Source organism: Leopardus geoffroyi, chromosome D1, assembly GCF_018350155.1.
Source record: "Leopardus geoffroyi isolate Oge1 chromosome D1, O.geoffroyi_Oge1_pat1.0, whole genome shotgun sequence".
Taxonomy (NCBI): domain Eukaryota; kingdom Metazoa; phylum Chordata; class Mammalia; order Carnivora; family Felidae; genus Leopardus; species Leopardus geoffroyi.
The window spans coordinates 56,293,034-56,309,963 of record NC_059329.1 but is presented as its reverse complement, the minus strand read 5'-3'; the positions used below and the strand labels follow the sequence as shown (position 1 = coordinate 56,309,963).

Here is a 16,930-nt window from a genome sequence, read left to right as displayed (position 1 = left end):
GGGATCTTAAGCATTCATGTGTGACTGAGGGGTTGGCTATGTGGAAGATCTAGTCTAAAATAAGGATAGGATGTAGAGAGGTCAGATTGTATAGGGCTTTGAAAGCAATATGGAAAGTTTGTACTTCATTCTAGAGACTTTGGGTAATATTTTCAGGTCTTCGAACAGAAGATCAAGATTGCAATCTTACAGCAAAATAGATGTGGTTATTGTATACAGGTAATTAGTGGTTCCTGTTAATTTAAAATCTTGAGTGAGAGGGCTAATAAAAAATATATAGGAGGAGATAGTTGCTGTAATCCAGGGTATGAAATGGAAACCATTGGCAGATTGTAGAAAAATGAGTCTTTTAGAGTAAGCCCTAAGAACTTTTCATAAATATATTTGGGGCTTTTCATACTTAGAGGATGAAACCAATTTATTAGACAATAACCTTCCCTATTAAAGAATCTTAATTGCTAGATTGGGAGAAAAGATTAGGTTGGTATGTGCATGGAAAGAAAGAACTGCACTTTTTTGGCTGGCTGCACATGTAATTGAAGATGGTCTTACCTTAGTAGATTGGGCTGTTTTTCAGCCTGAAGGGAGAGCTGTAAGCATTTTTTAAAACTGAGCACTTGGGGTGCCTGGGTAGCTCAGTCGGTTAAGTGTCTGACAGCTCAGGTCATGATCTCACGGTTTGTGAGTTCGAGCCCCGCATCGGGCTCTCTGCTGACAGCTCAGAGCCTGGTGCCTGCTTCAGATTCTGTGTCTCCCCTTTCTCTGCCCCTCCTTTGTTCATGCTCTGTGTCTCTCTGTCTCTCAATAATAAATAAATGTTAAAAAAAAAAGTTAAAAAACAAAACTGAGCACTTGATTTCTGTTTTTAAGTCTGAAAATAATTATCTGACAGAGGGAACTAGCCTTTGGGAATGAATCTGATGGGCACAGACTTGAGCATTGCCAACATCTTCTCTTTTTGGTATGCTATTACTTGGCTGTCTGTTAACTTCCAGTTTTGTTGATTTCTACCGTTGCTTATGGAGCATTTGCCTTTTCAACACTTGGGGCTCCAAATGATTTGTGCATCTTAGTTGGAGAAGTTGTTGGGAAGGAGGCCTGATCAGGAAAGAGATTGGGTGGCTGTTGGTCAGGTGAGGATTTAATTTCAGCTCACAACAGTTGGATTATTGGCTGGCTGGAGTGACCAGTGAGTTGTGTTTTGGCTAAGCATCTTTTCCTGGTCGTACAGATGATCTGGCATCTAGACTGAACAAGCAGCTGGGGTATATGTATGTAAAAACTGCTTGTCTGTTGGTATGAGACGGACTTGCATGTCTCCGGTATCCTTCCGAAGGGAAGAAAACAAATTACTACTTGGTTTATGTTCCAGGAAATACTAATGCTCTTTACAGGTAAATAGCACTTATATAACATTTATGCTTTTTGAAACTATTTTATATCTGTTGTCATTTCATGCTCACAACAACCCCATAAAGGAGATGGGGCAGGTATAATTCCTATTTGACAGAGTGGATACTAAATCATAAATAAGAGACTGGGTTAAGGTTGCTGGGTTAACAAATAAATGGGATAGCTTAACTGTATTTCATTTTTGGATTGTAACTTTCAGAAAGTTTTATGAGGAAAAAGCTGAACATGTCGCTCTTTTTTGTTGTTAATTTTTAGCGGCGTCTTAGACACCTTCGGAACATTGCTGCCCGGAATATTGTTAATAGAAATGGCCATCAGCTCCTTGACACCTACTTCACACTTCACTTGTGTAATACCGAAAAGATATACAAAGGTAAGAGAATCTGTGGACTTGCCTACAGATTGTTACATCTCATTTTTATTCTTTTGTAATACAAGTGAGTAACAGTGCCCTCGCTTTGCTATTATTGCTTATTGGGAAGCAAAATTGTCATGCTGTCTGAAAATATTTAATGAGCAGTAGTTACGTATATCATATATAAAAGAAACAGGGCTTTTGGATAGTTCTTAAATTGATAAATTTATCATTTATTTATGCATGTTAGCTATTAATGTTTTTATTCTAGTTGGTATCATTAAAATATACTGTATGAGTCCAGCATACAGTACTAATTTTGTTTTCTTTAAAATATAATTGTTGAGGGGCGCCTGGGTGGCTCAGTCGGTTAAGCATCCGACTTCAGCCAGATCACGATCTCGCGGTCCGTGAGTTTGAGCCCCGCGTCGGGCTCTGGGCTGACGGCTCAGAGCCTGGAGCCTGTTTCCGATTCTGTGTCTCCCTCTCTCTCTGCCCCTCCCCCATTCATGCTGTGTCTCTCTCTGTCTCAAAAATAATAAATAAACGTTAAAAAAATTTTTTTTTAAAAATATAAAAAAAAAAAAATAAATAAAATATAATTGTTGAAATATTATGGTAAAATTAGGACCAGTTTATGTCTTCTCATATCGGTAATTCCTTGTGTATATATGGCGTCATTTTTAGAAGAATGCCATGGTTTCCTTGAATTCATTTGTACCTATTGTACTGTGGACTGCTCCATAAGTGACAATTCTGAGAGTAGACCAAATATTTGATTCAAAATCACAAGCATCTTTTGAATACATATTGGACGAAAGGTACTTGGATATAATCCATTGACCTATGTTGGATGGTAGAAGAGAACAAGCATGGTGTATGACAGGAATATTGGATTAGGATTGCAAATACATGCATAGTAGGTCTAGCTCAGCCATTTACTAGCTGTGTGACATTGGACAAAGATCATGTCTTTTTGAACCGCACTTTTCCCATTTGTAAAGTGGAGATGATGCCTTATGAAATTGGCAAGACAGATATTTGTGAGGAACAACTAAGATAAGGTGATAACACTTGGTAAGATGTGATTGAAGGTCTATTTATATTAACAAAAAGTGGCGTTATTTTAATTAGAGGTACTAACGGCTTATTTGAATTTTGTCCTCTGAAGATGAAAAATTCAAACAATGTCTTATCTTTTGGTTTTAATTACTTTTAAAAACCATTATTAAAACAGTAGTCATTTAACACCTTTTTTTGTTTTTTTTTTAAATTTCAATACCAGTATATGCTCATTAGGAGATTCAGTCAGGAATTATATAGGGTAGCACAACACAGATAGCGTTAAAATAATTTTTAAGGGTGAGAAAAAAGACTCGAAATTCTGCCATTGTCATATAATTTTATTTCATTCTTACTTTTCATTGTAAATATTGCATTTCTAAAAAACAGTTGTATTAATCTGAATGATTAATGCTAGCTACTATAACAAATACCACAAATCTCAGTGGCATAACATAATACATTTCTTACACTAAGTCCAGTGCAGGTGTTCTTTATCAGGCAGGGTATTGGCAGTTGTCCTCTAAGTGGTGACTCGGGTGTCCAGGCTTCTTCTGTTTTGGAATGCTGCTATCATCAATACATGACTTGGGGCATGGCAAGAGAGGAGGATCATTTGAGGGAGATTTTTATAACAGAAATGGCCCCCATAAATTCCATCACGTTCCATTGGTCATAAATCAGTAGTGTAGTCCTTTTTAGATGAAGAAAGGACTGGGATATGTTGTCTTCCTATGTGTCCAGAAGGAAAAGGGAACAGTTTGGTTATTATTTGTCCTAGGGGTATAAGCATTTTTTCAGACCTTAATACATTTGGTCTCCTGCTCACTAATTGGTTTTATCATTAGCCATATATGACAATGCCAGAGCGTTTAAAATTTTTGATATGTTTCTTTATAATTAGTCCTTGATTATCTTCATAAAATTTATATGTTCTTGGTCCAGTGTTCTCTTTGATAATAGTAATTCACATAGTACTTAGCACATTTTAGGTATTTGGTGATTTGTAATGTTAACAATTGTAGTAGTTTTTTTTTTTTTTTTTTAAACGTTTGTTTATTATTGAGAGACAGAGAGACACAGAACATGAGCAGGGGAGGGGCCGAGAGATGGAGAGACACAGAATCCGAAGCAGGCTCCAGGCTCTGAGCTGTCAGCACAGAGCCCGATGCGGGGCTCGAACCCACAAACTGCGAGATCATGACCTGAGCCGAAGTTGGATGCTGAACCGACTGAGCCACCCAGGCACCCTGCACCACCCCCCCTTTTTTTTTTTTTTAACAATTGTAGTAGTTTCTAAGAAGAGAGTAGTCATGGGTCTGGTTGATGACCATCTTGCAAAAAAGTTGTCTAAGAGATGCCATGGAAACAAAATGACTTTTTTTTTTTCCTTCTAGCTCAGATTACACCTTGAGTTTAGAAGTTAAAAGTTCCCTCAATGAAATGCTCATTCTCATAGTTAGGGAATAGCTAGTATAGACCACAGGGAAGTCTCTGTTAGTGGTGGAGTCTGTCACTAATTGGCAAGTCCCTTGGCTAGGACATTTAGTTCCTCTTGTGAGCTTTGCTTAATTTATCCCTAAAATAAGTGAACTGATAATTCTGAGAGTTAATGCCTACTCCAAAATGTCATGGTTGCATGAAGTCTATCTATGGTTCTCTTTTGGGCGCACAAGTCGGACTTTATAACTTTTAACTACCATAGGAGGAACTGGGAAGCTCTTTCCTTAGGAAGCCTAGTTAATCCACCTTACCTTATTGGACCTCTGATGAGAAGTCCAGATACTCATTTCATGATCATTATGTGGCCCTCAGTGTAGGATGCCACGGTAGAGGGCCATTTGGTTCTTCTCACAAAACCACTTGTACCACCTGTTTAGTGGCATCATTTCTTAGTTTTAAAAGAAAGGTTTTTTTTTTTTTTTTTTTTTTTTTTTACGGGGGAGAATATTTGAAATACTGATTTCTAAGTTATTCTTTTATTTTGGCTGAATTCACAGCAGATCCTAAGAAGTTATGTATGAGATTTTTTGACTTTTGACATCTTTTAGTGCTCTTTGGGAGACTGCCTACTTTTTAGGTAGTTCAAATCATCACATCCCCAAAGAACAAAGCCTTGTGTTAATGGATGACGAGCTAGGTTTTAATTGTGATTCCCTCTTAAACTTGGAATTTTTATAAAATCAATTTTGTTCTTTAGACATAGTTCTTTTTTCACCCACAAAATGTTGAGTGCCTGTCCTCTCCTGGAATGCCAGCCAGCTATTTTGAATACATCAGAAGATTAACTCTATATAATCCAGAAGATTTTAGGTTGGTTTTGTTCACTGCACTTGGAACAATGCTTGGCACATAGTAAACCCTCGTATATTTTTTTCATTTAATTGTTTGAATAGCTAATGCAGTCATGGTTCAAAATATATATAAAGGCTTAAACTCTTTCTTTCACCTGTCCCATTTCCTAGTTTTTTACCCCAGCCTAAAAACTACTGTTCTACATTTCTTGTTTCTCTTTTCTGAGATTCTTTATGCAAATACAACTAAAGATAGTACAAAACTACATATATTTCTGTGCTTTCCATTTTCACCTAAAATGCCTTAGACGTTTTTCCATATTGGTTCACAGAGAGCTTCCGTAATTTTTTTTTCTGAATATTTTTGCATTGAATAGATGTACCAGAATTTATTTAACTGGCCTCTGTTGATGGGCATTTAGGTGGTTCTTGTCATATGCACAGTACTGCTTTGACTAACTTCATAAGTACGTTATTTTGTATGAGTGCTAGTTTAGCTATGGGGTAAATTTCCAAGAAGTGGAAGTACAAAGAATGCGTACTTACAGTTTTGGTAGATATTGCAAAACTGTCTTTGTTTACATTCCCACTTGGTATGTATGAGTGGCTTTTCCCTTACAGGCTCACCAATAGACTGTGCAATCAAACTTTTGAATTTCTGCCGATCTGATAGGTGAAAAATAATTTTATAGTAACCTTTAAGTTTGTATTCCTCCTTTATGAGTGAGGTTGAGGTACTAAAAAAAGCGTTTGTTGAATGAATGGAATGCTGCATAACAGCCAAAACATGCCGTTGAAACCATGCTCTACATTCTCTAATTGCTTTGTTTTTGTTTTTGTTTTTGTTTTTTTTAGGTCTTACTTAGCATGGATAGAGAAGCATTTGTATCTAATCATCCCTTTCATGTAGAAATAGGTCTTGGATGACTTGAAAGTTTACTTATCGAATAGTTTTGCTTAAATTGAGTTAATAAAAATTAATAGAACTGTGTTAATAAAAATTATAGTTTATAAAGTGTTTTTGATTCGCTATTTCATTTGAGCCTCACAGTAATCTTGTTATCTTCCATGTGTCATTGTCCTTTGAAAGGTGAAGGAACCATGTGGCCCAAAAGGTTAATTGACTTGTCCAGGATAAAGCTGATAGGTAGATTGGGGATTGGAACTATGTTTTGGCTCTGAATTCTCCTCCATTCACTATTTTGTTTTGCATCATGCTGCTAATTTTATTGAAACTATTTTAGGTGTAACAGAATGGTGAACAGTGTAGGCCCATGTTAGACATTGCCCTGTACTCCATGATCTTGTGTGTGGCTTTTTTGTTGACCTCCCTCCATTTAAATTAGCAAGCCTGTTTTGAAGGTCTAATGGAGAAAGCCTATTGTTTAGTTTCTTTTATACATATATTTTGTCAGCAAAGTTTTGGAAGAAATAGTGATACTCCTCTTAGAGCTAAAGGTATATATTTTGGGAACTGTTTAATTTAGACACTTTGCAGATTAAATTGAGGAATTCTCTCTAAAGAAAAGAGGAATATCTTTTTTTCCCGTTGATTTTAAAGTAGTACATGCTTGCAATAAATTCAAACAATACAAAAATAAATTAAGTATAACATGAAAGTACTTTGTAATAAAAAAAACATTTTTTAAGCCCTTTTAGTTTTTCCCCCTAAAAATAAACATGCTACACATAAAGTAGGATACACCCACACCCACACACACACCTACACACATAAACTTTTACAGTTAATTTATGCTTGGAGTAATTGATTAATCATATGGGAAAAATGAAAAGAATGATACTTAGGGTTGTCTAATGTTGGGATTTTCACAAGTAAGATTGGAAATTGGTACAGTACTTTTAGAGAACAACATGGTAATATCTATTAAACACAAACTATTTTTCCTTTCATCTTGCATTTTACTTCTAAATGTTTATCTTATAGATTCAAGGGTCTAGAATATATATCTCTAAATGATTGTTTATTTATAACTTACTTGAAATATCTAAAAATTACCAGTAACCTGAATGTTCATCAGTAGAGGAGTCCTTTTAAAAACAATTAGAATTATCCCTTTTCTTTTTTTTTCTTTAAATGTTCATTTATTTTTGAGAGAGAGAGAGAGCAGGGGAGGGACAGAGAGAGAGGGAAACACAGAATCTGAAGTTTCAGGCTCTGAGCTGTCAGCATAGAGCCTGACATGGGGCTTGAACTCATGAACCGCAAGATCATGACCTGAGCCAAAGTCAGACGCTTGACTGACTGAGCAGCCAGGCACCCCAGAATTATTCCTTTTCTTATTTTAAATAGTTGTTCAAAATAGAAAAATAGAAACTGCCAAGTATAAAAAGTTAGTAGCCTAATTCTATCACCTAAGATAAACATTATTATTATTTTTTTTTTAATTTTTTTTTTTTTTTTCAACGTTTATTTTTATTTTTGGGACAGAGAGAGACAGAGCATGAACGGGGGAGGGGCAGAGAGAGAGGGAGACACAGAATCGGAAACAGGCTCCAGGCTCTGAGCCATCAGCCCAGAGCCCGACACGGGGCTCGAACTCACGGACCGCGAGATCGTGACCTGGCTGAAGTCGGACGCTTAACCGACTGCGCCACCCAGGTGCCCCAAGATAAACATTATTAACATAATTATAAAAATTTGGATCCTGTTGTAAATTTCATTTTGGAACTTTTTCCCCTACTTAATACATTGTGACTATCTCTCCACGGAATAAAATAATCATCCTTATCTTTTTAATTTTTTTAAGAAAGACAAACCTACAGTAATATAAGTAGTATATCAAGAAGTGCTTTACCCAGAGCTTGCCCATTGGAGTTTTATGTGTGCATAGGCCTGCTATTCATTTATTGCCTGACTAGTCCTAAGCTTCAGTCATGGACTTCTTTGGCATGTTTCACTATATTTGAGTTTCATCTATAATGTTGCATACTTTATATGTTTAAGTTCCTTATTTTTAAACTTATGTCTAAGTAAAATTGTTCATTTAATTACGAGATATTTATTGAGTGTCTGCTCTGTGCCAGGAATGGTTTTACGTGCTGAGGAGACAGCAGTTGTACAAAACAATTGCTCCTGTCCTTTCAGAGCTTACAGTTGGGGGTTGATGAATATATGAAACATAAATTCAAATATGTAAGAAAAAAGTAAGTGTGTCCGTGTATCACCTAAAATCATGTCAAGTACCAGTGGTATGTGCATCACACCTGGGAAATTTCTCTTATAGCCACACAAGGATACCAGGGTCCTTGTAAGCTCTTGAGAGACAGAGCATCACAATGGTGACTTCAGCAGGGTCAGAAGAGGCGATGTTTGTGTGAATATCTGAGACATTTCTCTCTTGATTGTGCCTTCAGGTTTTGTTAACATGTACAATACGCATGAAGGTTTGTAGAATCATGAAATTTCAAAGCTTGCAAGAGGACCTTTGCTTATTAGTCTAATTCTCTAAGTTGTCTAATGAGAAATGGGCCCAAGGAGATTGAAGAGACAGAATGTTAATGACAGGTAGAAGTAGAACTTAGGTTACCTGGTTGCTAGATCATTGTCCGTTCCACAGTACTATGATGGATGATCATATTAGAGATGTTTGAGAAAAACAGAGCAGATGGAATCAGTTTTTGCAGAGTGGCCATAAGGTAGGAGAGAAGAAAGTCTAAAATTTTAAGGACTCAAATTTGTATCTGGGGTAAAATTTACTAAATTAAATCTTATCAAGCTTTGATTTTTCTTTATTAATGTTTTTTCCTTTAAAATCTTTTAATTTATGTTTATTTTTTTGCAGAAAAATAAATTATTTTTGTAGAAAATATAGGGAAATTAGATCCCTTGAAAATACTATAAATGTTTTACTGGAACAAATGTTAAAAATTTGCAGGATTAAGAGTTAATGAGCTTATTTTCTTTCATATCACTTATTGTTTTTTTTTTCTTCTTTTCCAGAATTTTATAGAAGTGAAGTGATTAAGAATTCCTTGGTAAGTTTGATTTCTGACAGGTACACTGACTAAGCCTACAACTCCTGTTTCAGAAAATGCTGAGGCAGAAGTTCAAATTCAGTTCTGGTATTATGATACTTCTACAGTTAAATCTTCGCTTACTTATTGCTTAAATTTTCATTGATTTATTTTGCTGTATCTTTTGTGCTTAGAAAATGCCTGGCACATAGTAGGTGCTTGATAAGTGTTTGCTGAAGGAACTGATATTTTCTCTGTTAAAACTTCAAATTTTTTTTTTAACTCAAATTCTATAATTCTGTCAGTTCTATTTACTATAGAGGGTTTTTTTTTTTTTTTGACTATTTGTGTTAACCAAACATAATAAATGATGTCTTTGTTTAGATATAGTTCTTACAAATTTCATGTTAGGGCCATTGTATAGATCCTTCCACTTGTTTTTTAGTGATGTCGTTGCTAAGTTAGAAAGTTGGAAGCGTCCTACTTTTGATAATGTGTACTTGAGATATTTGTATGAATGGCTCCATTTATTGGGCCATGTTGATAAAAAAAAAGAGCTTTATGATAATTATCATATCCTTTTAATGGTCCAAGACCATGCCGGATTTGGCCCGTGTTCACTTTTCCCTCCTTATCTCTTAATACTTTTCCTTACCTACTGTGTTCCAGACATACCTCATTTGTTCAGTGCTTCATACATGCTAAGCTTGTCTTATTTCTTATGTCCCCAGCTCTTTATTTCGCTGAAGAAGTCTTTGAGGTCTCAGTGATAGAACTTTGGCTAGGCTTTCAATGACTATTCCATTGAAAGTGGTTCCCTTTCTCCTAGTCACTCTTTTTACATCACCTGTTTTATTTTCTTTAGAGCATTTATCACTCTTGGAAATTCTTATTCACTCATTTGTTTGTGTTGGTTGTCTATCTCCCACCTACTAGAGAACACAACCATGAGAGCAAGGACCTTGCCCGGAGTCTAGAATATTATAGATATTCAGCAAATACTTGTTAGATGAATAAATAGATATCAATGATGTGTTTTGTTTACAGAATCCTTTTACGTATGTATTCCATTTTGGTTCTTAGAACATTCTGTAAGGTGGATGGGGTAGGTCTTAAGAAAATGACATCCAGAGAGGCCCAACAAGTTTTGCAGTCACATGCAGGACCAGATCCCAAGTACAGACCTCTGTCTTTAGGTCTCTGCTACTCTTTCCTCTTTGTTAAGCTGCCTTCTAAATGTTTCTAAAATAGCATAATAAATTTGGCTTCTAGGTCAGTTTCCTTGAGCCCACCTCGGAGGAGCTCCAAATCCCCAGTATCGCTCTTATTCTACATAATATTAAATGACATATGAACTCATGCCTGACGTATTGTAGCTAATGAGTCAATACCAGTTTCTCTTCCTCTCTTGGCTCAGGTGGAAATAAAAGTGTCCTACAGAGCAGGGAGAGCTAGGGAAGAGTGGGTGGTTTAAGGGGCAGATAGAATAGAATTTCACCTTGATTTATTCTACCCCCACCCCCTTTGATAATCAAAACTCTTTTTGGGAATGATTTTACAATGTCCCATTGCTTTTTCTCTGGATTTGTGTCATAATGGACCCTGTGCTAATAGTGCTCCTTTAATGTATTGTTCTTCATAATTGGTTTTGTATTTACTTGCTGTCATTTGACTTTCAAGTTCTTATTTCTAAACATCATCTCTTTGAATGTAAACTCTTCGCCTCTTTTTGGCTCCTAGCTTCCATTGCTTCTGAATTGCCTGTGAGGCTGTGATATCTTCATCCCTGGTGTACTTAGATTGAATACATGTTTTATAAAAATATTGTAGAATGGATTTCAGACAAGGGAGAGGTTTGGACAAAAGACTTCCAAAGTGCTTTCAACTTACAGTTTGTACTGCAGTTGTTTCATGGGTATAGCACTTACAGCATTTGCTTACATTGTAATTGTTCATGAACGTTTCATCTCCCAAAGCAGATGAAAGCTTTGGGAGGTGGAGACTGCTTGACTATCTTTATGTCCCTCTAGCTCCCAGTGTACTTCTTGGGAGTTGTTTGATAAATGTTGATTTGTTGATGTTTCCTTTTAAGGATATGCTTTGAGATTATGGTATTTCTGGCAAGGGTTGTTCTTTCTTTAATAGCTTAATATAGGTTTGATAAACTGCAGTTCATTTCTTTTTTTTTGGAAAGGACTCTTCCTTCTTTGCTTTTTGCTAAATCATTGTGACTAGTTCAAATTAATGGGCATTGGGTACTATAGGAATCAACAACTCTCAGAGAATATGCTGGAAATGGCACATTGTCACTTCTCTCCTTGCGTTTCTGAAGAACCACAGATAAGCAGAATTTGTTGTTTTTTTCCCTGCTTAGGAGTTTGTGATTTAAAAAAAATTTTTTTTTTAACATTCTACTTGTTTTTTGAAAGACAGAGACAGAGTGTGAGCGGGGGCAGGGTAGAGAGAGAGAGGGAGACACAGAATCCAAAGCAGGCTCCAGGCTCTGAGCTGTAAGCACAGAGCCTGATGGCGGGGCTTGAACTCACGAACTGCGAGATCATGACCTGAGCCGAAGTCAGACACTTAGCCAACTGAACCACCCAGGGGCCCCAGGAGTTTGTGATTCTTAAGCTATTGTAATATTTGCTGAATAGAGTTAGTGACTTAATGCTCTTATTCCTCCTGGTTACCGGTTATGTGTGGCACATAGAAGGTGCTCAGCAAATGTTTCTTAATGAATAGACTCCTCTAGTAGTATGTTTATTGACTGACTTCGAAGTTATATCCTGCACCCCCAGTCTTCAATTAGCTATTAAAGATTAGGCAAGGTAATGCTTCATTTATTTCTAGCTGAAGCTTTGGGTAAATTTTCACTCTGGTGAACTAAGTTGAATTCTGGTGAGCTTGTGAATATTCGTTTTTACTCCTGTAACTTTAAGGCTTCAGCTCTTTTCCCTAGGTTTATAGTTTTAGTTTGGTCCCCAGACCAGAGTGGCCGGTTTTGCCATTGTGATGTCAAAGGAAATATGGAAAAATGGCTACAGGGTTGAAAAGTGTTTTTGCCCAAATATTAGATTAAGCTGTCCTTAGGTACCCATCTGTGCATTTTTCTGACTCTGGAATACAGTGTTCTGTGCACTGCCCAGTACATGTGTCACTGGCCACATGTGGCTGCTGAGCACTTGAAATGCGGTTAAGTAATACTGGGGAACTAAATTTTAAATTTTATTTAATTTTAATTTAAATAGCCACAAGTGGCCAATGGATAGTGTATTGGACAGCACAGTCTGGATGCTTTGAAAAGCTTTCTTATAATTTGTAACATTAGCAGGAAGAGATTTCCCTTTTTGTGTTCTCTGAGAAAACAAAACTTTATACTTCTACTACTAGTACCATTCTTAAAAAAAACTTTTTTTTAATGTTTATTTATTTTTGAAAGAAAGAGAGAGCGAGCGAGCGAGCACGGGCAGGGTAGGGGCAGAGAGAGAGGGAGACACAGAATCCAAAGCAGGCTCCAGGCTCTGAGCTGTCAGCACGGAGCCCAAGGCAGGGCTCAAACTCATGAACCGTGAGATCATGACCTGAGCTGAAGTCGGATGCTTAACTGACTGAACCACTCAGGTGTCCCCCGCCCCCCCCCAACCCCCCCCCAGTATCATTCTAAAGCTGTAAGAGCTGTTCATATGGTTGTTTTAGCTTCTTTAATATATATGATTAACCTTATAAAGGCAGGGACATTTTTATAACCTCTGTAGTCATTGTATTGTGTTTAGTTTGTATTTGGCAAACAAGTAAGAAAAGAGAAAATAGCCTAATCCAAGTTGTTAGTTGTAAGATTTACCATTTTTTCATGTTCACCAAGAAAAATAAGCAATTCTAATTAAACTGAAACACAGGGCTTTTGTAATAGTCCTGGATGAGTTTTGATTCAATCTTCCTAGCTTCTTGTTACTTTGAAATTTCTTTTACCTTTCCAAGGTATTTATTTAGTAGTCTTTCCTTCCTTTAGGTGTACTCTTTGACCTGTGATGGAATCTTTTGTAGGTATCTCGGTAATAAAATATAAATATGCTTCCTTAATCTGTGGGAATTTCATTACATCTTATAGAAAAGGATGGATGAGGGTTTTTTCTTCATCGATAAATACTTGCTTCTCTAATACCAAATTCATGATTTGTTGCTCTGTGTCTATGCCTTCTTGTCTACATAAAAACAATACTTTTTATTGAAACTTAACATACATAAAGAAGAGTTTACATATCTTAAGTATACAACTGGATGAATTTTCTGAAATTCGTGTAACCACCACGCAGGTCAAGAAATAGGATATTTTTAGTGCCCCAGAAGCCCTCTCATGCCTTCTTCAGTTACTGCTGCTGTCCTGACTTAACATCATAAATTAATTTTACCTACTTTTAAGCTTTATAGAAATGAAATCATACAGTATGCACTCTTTTGTGTCTGACTTCCACTTTATAAGAGTCTCAACTGTATATTGTAAGTCATTCATATTGTAGGTATATTTGTAGTTTGTTTATAATATTGCATTGTGTGAATGTATCAGAATTTATCCATTTTTCTGATGATAAGCATTTGGTTAGTTTCTAGTTTTGAGCTAATATGAATAGTGCTGGTGTGAATATTCTCCTGTGTATCTGTTGGTTGAACATGTGTAGACGTTTCTGTTGAGATACATATCTAGAAGTGGGCCTGCAGGGAGTATGCATGTGACCCCCTTGAGTAAATGATGCCAGACAGCTTTCCCAGATTATTGTTTCATTTGCGGTCTGGCCAACAGTCTATGAGAGTTCTGGGTTATTCCACATTGTTGCAATCACTTGCTGCTCTTTCAATCTTTTGAATTTAAAATTTTGATAGATATTATGTACAGGGTTTTTTGTTTGTTTCAGTTTACACCAGGAGAGATATTTTAAATGCCAATCAAACTCAGCATGGGTAGTGCCAACAGTGTGCCTAACTTAAAAGAGCTGATATTAAAAGCAACTATTTTTGAGGTTGTGCTTGTAGGGACAGTGACTCTTGATGACTGCCACCTGGTGGTCAAAAGTTATAGAACCTTATCGATCTTAACATTTCTAAAATTAAAGTTCATCTTACAAAGCGAAGGCGAGTGCATGTTAGAATTGATCATAAATTGGGGGTGCCTGGGTGGCTCACTGGTTTAAGCATTTGACTCTTGACTTTGACTCAGGTCACGATCTCTCGGTTAGTGAGATTGAGCCCTGTGTCAGGCTCCACGCTGGGCATGGAGCCTGCTTAAAATTCTCTCTCTCCTTCTCTCTCTGCCCCTTCCCCGCTCTCTCAATCTCTCTCTCTGCTTCAAAAATAAAGAATTGATGATAAATTGGACTATGTTAGATGGTAATAAAGATAATGGAGTAAAATAAAGCAGAATCCGAGAGTATCTGGCAGGCTGGGTTGCTGTTTTTCTCTGGTAGTCACATAGATGAAATCATTTGAGCAGATAATTGAAAGAAGTGAGGGAACAGGCTATGTACCTATATGGGGAAGGACTGTTGCAGGCCAAGAAACAGGAAGGTACAAAAGCAGGAGTGTACCTGAGGTTTTCAAGAACTGGCTAAGAAGCTAGTATGGCTATGTGGGGTGGGATGAACACGGGTGGTTTGAGGTCTTGCTCAGCAAGTATGACGACGGGCAAAGGAACAGAGGATCAGGGCCACAGAGGAAATGACCTGGAGAGATAGGAGATGATGGTTAAGGTCTGGTTAGCAAGAGAGAGATTTGGGCAAGGGTGCAGTTACACGTCTCACAAAACTAGGAGTATTTGGTAGGCAAAGACACTCAACTATTTCATTTACCTATTTTCTATTGTCCCTAGCATAGTGCTTCATCCAGAGAAGTCCAACAAATGTCTATCACATTGAGTAATGAATAATCCACCTTTGACAGGCTAGATGGTAGAGATGTGTCTCCAAGTTACAAGTCAAGAGTCATGGTTTGTTCTCAGATACATTTAGTGTAGAACAGTTAGTCATCAGTGTGTGCTTTAACTTTAAAGTTCTCTAGTTCAGCTAGCATGTCACACTCTCCAAACCATTTGTTAACTCTTGGATTTTTTTTTTTTTTTTTTTTTTTTTTTGGTTTAGGAGAAGGCTAGATTGAAGTGTCCTTGGTTAATTAATAACTAAAATGATTAAAGCAACAAGAATGGAGGTACCCAGATTCTCTAACATTGATTTTATATGTTTACAAAAGTACAGATGAGTTGTATAATGAACCCACGTGCACCTGTCTTTAACAGTTAAAAAGTTGATCATTAGATACTTTTGCAAAAAGGGAGTTTTTAAACTTTGATCACAAAATTAAGAGTTTCATGGTAGGAGTAAGAGTGGTGCTAGTTTACATGTGGGTTGAAATTTCCCTGTATCTTTGTGTTTCTTTAATAAATGAGAGGCATCAGTTATTAAGTACCCACCTGTGATTCAAGTAGCGTGTTGGATGCGTGATGTACATTTTTTCTTACCCTGATAGCAGTGCTACAAGGTAAGATACGTGCTGCTTTGGTAGTTAGGGAAACTGAGGTTCAGACAGGCTGAGGAACTTGCTCTAGGCCCCTAAGCTGGTAGTGACTGGTAAAACCAGAGGGCCCCATTCTTTTACAGCATTGTGCTCCCTCCCTTTACGTCACATTTCCTTCAGCTTCCTTCCTTCTACTGATCAAATATTCGCTAGAGGTCTAGTGGAGGTCAGTGATAGGCCTTATAATGGAATAAACAAAGTTCTAGAGCCTATATTTTTAGGGAAAGCATGTGACATAATTATCAGAACCATAAACTTTGGTTGGAATGTTGACTGCCTGAGCTGTTTCAAATCTTTGGGGAAAAAACTGACTTCACAGTATAAATATTTTTTATGAGTTACTGAGTGATTGTCAAACCAAGTTTATGTTTCAGTTGAATTGTGACCAGATGAATTAACACTTCATCTCTGTGGGTACGTGCACGTGAGAAGAGAGCTGGATCCTCTTGATTTATGCCAAATTATGTTATCCAGTGTTAAACTGCATCATCTGCAGGGGTTTCTAACTTTTGTCTGGTCAACTACATGAGCTGGAGGGAGACTAAGATAATTGACACATGCAATTATAGTACCAGGGAGCAACAGGATTTTTTGAAAACATGGAGGAGTATTATTTATCTCAGTTAAGAGAGGATGGCTAGGAAAGGTTTCTGACAGAAAGGAAGTCCTAAGTTGAGATGGGAAGGGTGAGTAGAGGTGAATTAGAGGGAAAGAGAGCTGAGTGGGCTGAGAAAGAACTACTACTTACAAAATCAGCATGCAGTTCCCAAGAGTTACCGTGTATTTTTTGAGAAATTTAATGATATAAGTTGTGTTTCTTTTTAATTTTTTTTGACATTTATTTTTGAGAGACAGAGAGAGACTTGAGAGACAGAGCACGAGTGGGGGAGAGGCAGAGAGGCAGAGGGAGACAGAGAATCGAAGCAGGTTCCAGGCTCTGAGCTCTAAGCTCAGAGCCCAGTGCAGGGCTCGAACCCACAAGCCATGAGATCATGACCTGAGCTGGAATCAAAGGTCAGATGCTTAACCGACTGAGCCACCCAGGCGCCCCTTAAATTGTTTCTTATGAGGATACATTTGTTATTGAGTGATAAGAACAATGATATTTTGTGAATGCTTTGAAATTTTTGTACAAGTGTGTTTCTTTAATAAATAAGCAGTCACTGAGCAGTGTTCTGGGGAAATTGTCCTGGTAAAATAATGATTTTTGGATTGTCTTGTGGGTAGTTAGTAGGCAGGGAACTTTTCAAAGCCATAAATATCCTGATAT

General features: G+C 37.0%; 1 protein-coding gene across 4 annotated transcripts in view; it reads left to right on the top strand.

Moving 5' to 3' along the window:
• Nucleotides 1-16,930, top strand: part of UVRAG (UV radiation resistance associated) — a 297,841-nt gene that overhangs the window by 30,637 nt on the left and 250,274 nt on the right. For 3 of the 4 annotated variants that reach the window (XM_045483965.1, XM_045483963.1, XM_045483962.1), the window contains exons 2-3: nt 1,669-1,786; nt 9,086-9,120. In XM_045483965.1, coding sequence (XP_045339921.1) covers nt 1,669-1,786; nt 9,086-9,120 — 153 coding nt within the window. Of the gene's footprint in view, nt 1-1,668; nt 1,787-5,030; nt 5,144-9,085; nt 9,121-16,930 lie in introns of those variants that run through there. The other variant, XM_045483964.1, reaches the window with a different exon arrangement.